This window comes from Poecilia reticulata, linkage group LG14, assembly GCF_000633615.1.
Source record: "Poecilia reticulata strain Guanapo linkage group LG14, Guppy_female_1.0+MT, whole genome shotgun sequence".
In the NCBI taxonomy this organism is placed as follows: domain Eukaryota; kingdom Metazoa; phylum Chordata; class Actinopteri; order Cyprinodontiformes; family Poeciliidae; genus Poecilia; species Poecilia reticulata.
This window is the reverse complement of record NC_024344.1, coordinates 8388633-8394632: the sequence shown is the minus strand read 5'-3', so window position 1 is coordinate 8394632 and position 6000 is coordinate 8388633. Positions and strand designations below refer to the sequence as shown.

Sequence of the window (6000 nt, the reverse complement as noted above, 5' to 3'; positions counted from 1 at the left end):
AACTGCTGCAAATAAAATACAGAGCAGACACATTGTAGCAGACACCATCGACGCAAACTATAACCCTGACATGTGTAATCACTGCTTTGCAGCAATATTCACTTACTTTAAATCTTTTCAGTTTGTCACTTTAACTTGGTATTTCAATTGGATGGAGTGCTTCTGCAAACCTAAATTTTTAATCTTGACCTAGATTTTCAATTAGTTTAAGTCCAAATGGATCATTCTAACATATTATTCTCTGATCTTAATCACTCTATTGGTTTAGATAGATGTTAAGGTTCATGTCCTGTTCAATGCAGCCTCTTCCAGTATATAGACGGTTCTACTGGGGAATGTAAATACACCCTAAAATTGCAATATCTGTCACATTTTCAGCTGGTGCGGTTCACATTCACACAGCACTGTGTCAACCTCTTTACCCCTTCGCCTCTGGAGGCGCTGCATCAAGAACTACTGAAGGAAACCACACAAAAACCCCTGAAGAAGACGCTGCGCGTAACTTTCTTTGTAATCAAAAATGGAGTGGCATCAGGTTCTAGCGGTTTTAGGATTTCTGTATAGCCGTTGGCAAATGTGCCAAACAAACATTTTTCTACAATGGGCTCAGAATGAAGGGAAGATGAGGCAGAAGACCATGCAGAAGGTTGCTTTTCACGTAAGGCGGATGAAACGGCTCCGCAAGAGGCGACGTGCATCCAACCTCATGGTAGTGATGATCATGTCCACCTTATACAGACGTCAACAAAGGTACGGGATATGAGTAATTTTATTAAAATTGTTGCTCAATAACGTTGCACATATTTAAAATAACTTGTTGAATCTGTTATCCAACATCAAATAAAAGATAGTTTCCGCAACACCGGGCCGGAAGTACGCAACCCCGGAAACGGCCCATTTTGGTTTGCAACATGTAAATAACGTTACAAAGGAGGAGCATTACCAAGGCGTAACTTTGTTTTTAAGGCTTTTTTTTTGTTGTTGTTGTTGTTAGGGAGAACCAGATCAGTGTCTAGCAATAATACATCTTATAAACTAGTCAGTCATTTTTGTTTGCCGACAACCACACAATGAAGAGGAGAATGATATGATCGACTGTGATGAGAATTGATACGTGTGGTTGCATTGATATTATCCTCTATGTTAAACAAAGATGGTTCAATATACTTTTGACAAACAGAGTTAGTTTTGGTTAGGAATGCACCGATTGCAGTTTACTGGCTGTTCGCCGATTTTTAAAAGGCCCATTCCGATCCTGGCCGATATCCACTTTCTTTTTGTCTGAAATATCACTAAATAAAGCAAGCAAGTTGTTAAAAGTGAGGTGATAATTGTTAACTGTAAACGTGCAGAAGGTATATTAGTAAAACCTCCTTCACAGAAGAGCAGAAGAGGACAGAGGTTGATTTTAGTTTTTTAGTGAGATAAGATTGTTGGATAAGATCGGCTGATTTCCCAAAATTAAGAAAATTGGTGCCGATAAATTGCCTGGCGAAATCGGTGCACCCCTAGTTTTGGTTATTTTTAAAAACATTTGAAAATATCCTTTTCCCTTATAGCGTGATCAGAGCAAATACGTGCTGTAGGCTATTAGATGGCCTCAGGTATGTATTTCTTCTGCACAGTAGCCAACCACATTGTCAATGCTTAGTAGCAAAGTTTTCTCACTTTCACAGGACGTAATCAAAACTTCTCTTTACTCTCTTATCGTCTTTGTTTTTACATCCTTGAATCCAAAAATATCCAAGCATTGCGGTTCTCCTCCCTGCAATCAATGAAGTAGAAAAATGCTTCCGTACTATCAAGATGGCGACAGACCATCTTGATGGAGGAGGGGTGACGTCATGTGGAAACAATACACAAAACATTCAACAGCAAATTTGAATGTTGTGTTATCACGTCTACTTGAGGTTTCCGTGGAAACTTTGGAAACTAATTTTAGCAATTAACTGAGCTTAATTTTCTGTTAAGTAGGATTAATTGGAATGTATAGTGATTGAATTGAAAAATGCTTTTTTGTGAAGTCCCTCCAGATGTAATTTGTTGTAACTGAATTGAATTTATTGACTTAATTTGTACCCTGCTCGCTTACTGACCACTGAAGATGGTTACCAGATCCCTTGGCAATCCTGCAAGGATAAATGTGTTCAAATAATGGATGAATGAATTGAATGTGTAACTATTATTATTATTAACATGTTGTATTGTTAGAATAATCCAATATTCAGTTATTTGCCAAGTAAAATCTTCAAACTAATGTGAAATGATTTTCTTTTGTTATATTAATACTACATGGATTTACTACCTATTTCTTTTGTATTTTCGTCCCTGTAGGGCCATATGGGTTCAACCGCGTCCATCAACTTGGTGGGAAGACGTTAGCAGGTCCTGGGATGAAGTGGATTGGCAAACGAACTTCAGGATGACAAAAACCTCCTTTCTGCATCTTTGTGACATCCTCCGACCACGTTTGACCCGACAGCACACAAACTTTCGTAGTCCACTTCCTGTTGAGATGCGGGTTGCAATATGTCTGTGGAGGCTTGCAACGAATCTGGAGTATCGCGCCATCTCCCATCTGTTTGGCATTGGCATTTCGACAGCCTGTAGTGTCACACAACAGGTTGTTACTGCTATTAACGTGGTAATGAAGCCTCTGTATATAAAAACCCCTTCTGAGGCAGAGCTTATGGTAATTGTCCAGGGCTTCAGGGATCGATGGGCGTTACCCCAGGTTGCGGGTGCAATTGATGGGACTCATATAGGCATTATGGCACCAGATGAGAATTCTGTTGACTATTACAACAGGAAAAACGTCTACTCTGTTATTCTGCAAGGTGTGGTAGACAACACAATGAAATTCTGGGATATTAATGTGGGCTGTCCAGGAAAAGTTAGTTATGCAAAGGTTTTAATCAACTCTTCCTTGTATAGTAGAGGTGAAAATGGGACACTGTTCCCGGGTTGGACAGAAAGACTGAACAATGTGGACGTACCCCTACACATTCTCGGAGATGCTGCATACCCACTACTGCCTTGGCTGGTGAAACCATTTCCAGAGGGGAACGGTTTAACACAACCACAGGTAAACTTCAACTATACCCTCAGTCAGGCTAGAATGACTGTTGAAAGGGCGTTTGGACGACTGAGGGGCCGCTGGAGGTGCCTTCTCAAGAGGTGTGATGCCCATATTTCCTTTGTTAGCCACATAATATCAGCCTGTTGCGTTCTACATAATTATTGTGAAACTGCCAACGAGGAGTGGGTAGATGAAGAACCTGCAGATGATGTGGATGACTTTGTGAATTCAGAGATTGGCCCTCCAGCTAACAATGTGGAGCAAATTAGAGATGCTCTGTGTGCATACCTGGCACAGTAATGGTTTTGTAAATGAGTGTTATTTGCTCTTGTTTTAACACAATTTTGTACTATTTTAGATTTCAAAACATAGTTTGGTAACTTTGTATCAGACAGGTGCTTACATGTTGCAGTTCTGTAAGAAAATAAAGACAACTTGTTCATCCTTTGTATTTATTGGAACACAATAGTCCAACTTTGAATGTTCAACCTTTTTGTTTACATTCTTCTAAACAACAAAATATGTATCTTTGAATAACTTTTACACAAGTCATTTTGACATAATAAAACAGTTAACAGATACCATCACAAAGGAGTAATTTGGCCCTTTTTCAATATTATGAACTAAACTCCAAAACATCTCTGTTGGCATCACCACAATCAGAAGATGCTGAATGCTGAGATGTGGTTGCCATGTTTGGCTCCTGTGAGGTTTGGGCTGGTGCAAGTACAGTGTGGGGATTACCTGCTGTGTCTTGCTGGTGGCCATTGCACAAAGGTGAGTCGTCAGTGAGGGTATGTGCAGAGGGCCACAAAGGAGGTGTGACTGGAGGAGGGGCCATTGACTGCTGCAGGGTAGATGGTGTCATGGATTGGGGCGTTGCAGCATGAAGGAAACTAGTCATCATCTGAAAGAACATCTTGCTGCTGGCCTTCTGCTGCTCTTGCATTAACTGGAAACGTCTTTCTTCAGCTTGCTGCTGCATTTTTAAGAACTCTTCAAAAGAGGCTTGTTCCCGCTTCATTCTTTCGCTTTCAGCCTCATCCATTTTTCTCTTCTCATCCAGGTAGCTCTCAAACATCTTCTCAAACTTATCAGCCTTTGTATTTTTCTTTCTTTTCTGAGCCCCGGGTACAGTCACTTTTGGTCGGCTCCTCTCTTCATCCAGCAGGGAGATTGTGATGGGCGTCTCTTCAGCTTTAATGTCGGCGGCTCTTTTATCTGCTTGATTAAAAATGTTACAAACAAATCACCAGAGTTATATTTATTCGTGATTCTGTGTTCATAGGACAAACAACCGAAAAACTGGCAATATGCAACTGCTCGTTTCTAATAGAGTTTTAAAGTTAGTATAGTCGTTTTTTTTCAAAGAGTATCACTTAGCTTAGTTACACACTTACCCCTTTTGTCTGAGTCTTGATCCTGCTCTGTGGATTCGGAGTCGCTCAGCTCCAGGCTGGATGGCGACAGAGGCTCTTCCTTGCAGGACTCCAAAACATATTGGCTGCTTGTCGGCAGATTGCCAAGCATGGCATCTAGTTCATCATACCAAGGAAACTGCTCCTTCGCGTCGCCAGTACTGCCATTGTTCCTAAGCATGTTGCGTATTTTCACGTATTGTTGGCGAAGTTTCTTTACCTTGGTGCGGCACTGTGAAGCTGTGCGGGGGAATCCCAAAGCCTCCATGTCCCCACTAATTAGCTTAAAAACCTGTTTGTTTTTGTGAGTGGTCAGCAGTAACTTCAATACATTTTCGTCTGCCCATATTTTTAGGAGGGCTTTCACCTCCTCTTCATTCCATGTCTGACCACGAGCCATTTTTCCCGGTAATGGTGGAAAGCTATTGTTTTGGATGTATTTACCCAGAATGCCCTGTGCCGTGCTTCCTGGTTTTGGAGCAATTTCCGGTCCGCTTGGCATTCACCAATGTATTTCAACGGTGCTAGCTAGATTTCACTTCAATTGAACCGAGAGGTTTTTAAGCAGACCATGGTTTGCTTTTTTAGTTTGCATTAGAGTTCAATTACGCATTCATACCTGCACCAACGAAATTGGACTTTCTAGGCAAACGATTCAAGGTTTGATTAAAGAGGATCAAACAGGCACGATGCACCAAAGACTCTAATTAGGTGACCTCTTGTATCGGATTGAATTTTATAGTATCAACAGTAAAGAGGTTAAAATTCAAAAGCATGCCACATTTTTCAGAGTTTATTAAAAAAAAAAACTCTATCACAAGAAAACGTTTTTTAACAATACTTATAGCACCATACTCAAAAAGCAACAGATGGTTATCTTTATTTTATAGAGTACAGGAAAGAGTACAAATTTTAATCACATAATGTCACACTGTCAGACATTTACTATAAACTGAAAGGTACAACAATAAATAGTCCCATCTGTCTCAACTGGAGGAATTTCTTTGAAATAAGCCTTCTTGTTTCTTTACAACCAGATGCTAGTATGCTTCAAATCTGAAGTGTGGGTCTTGTTTCTGTCAAATAAAGCTTTTTTATACCATTCATTTCAAAGCATTCAGACTGTGGGACCTCGTGTTCTTCATCAGGGGATTCTTGTGGGTTTTCCTCTTTTTCATGGTCAGAATCTGTCCCTGAAGTCCCGTCGCAGCTCTCTGCTCTGTGGACATCACTTAGTTGTTCCTCATGTGCTTCAAAATGTGCCGCCTGCCTATTGCCTCCAGCAACAGGTTGTTCTACCTTGCATGAAGTTGAGGAGTTTAGATCTTTGCAAAGCCGAAGTCCATCTTCAACAAGCCCAGCTCCATTTAACGTGTGTGAGACTTTTCTGGCCTCCAGTGCTGTATTAAAAAAAAACAAAAAGATAAAAATAAAAAAGTACATGAGGTCTTGTTTTTACCATTTAATATTTAATATAATATTCAAGTTTGAACTTGGACTTGC

At 40.3% G+C, this 6000-nt stretch overlaps 2 protein-coding genes across 3 annotated transcripts; one reads left to right on the top strand and one right to left on the bottom strand.

Annotated features, from left to right (window-relative positions):
- The first annotated feature begins 479 nt into the window (after positions 1 to 479).
- On the top strand, positions 480 to 3521 carry LOC103475434 (putative nuclease HARBI1). The gene is made up of 2 exons (XM_008427035.1): positions 480 to 750; positions 2335 to 3521. Exons 1-2 carry the CDS (start codon positions 521 to 523, stop codon positions 3377 to 3379), a joined length of 1275 nt encoding a protein of 424 aa, XP_008425257.1. The 5' UTR covers positions 480 to 520; the 3' UTR covers positions 3380 to 3521.
- Positions 3522 to 3556: 35 nt separating this feature from the next.
- On the bottom strand, positions 3557 to 4924 carry LOC103475435 (trihelix transcription factor GT-3a-like). 2 transcript variants are annotated; one of them, XM_008427036.1, is made up of 2 exons: positions 4480 to 4924; positions 3557 to 4303 (listed from the first exon to the last, which is right to left on the bottom strand). In XM_008427036.1, exons 1-2 carry the CDS (start codon positions 4895 to 4897, stop codon positions 3696 to 3698), a joined length of 1026 nt encoding a protein of 341 aa, XP_008425258.1. In that variant the 5' UTR covers positions 4898 to 4924; the 3' UTR covers positions 3557 to 3695. The 2 variants fall into 2 exon arrangements, with proteins under 2 accessions (XP_008425258.1, XP_008425259.1); XM_008427037.2 differs by having other exon boundaries at positions 3563 to 4300.
- Between the last annotated feature and the right edge of the window lie 1076 nt (positions 4925 to 6000).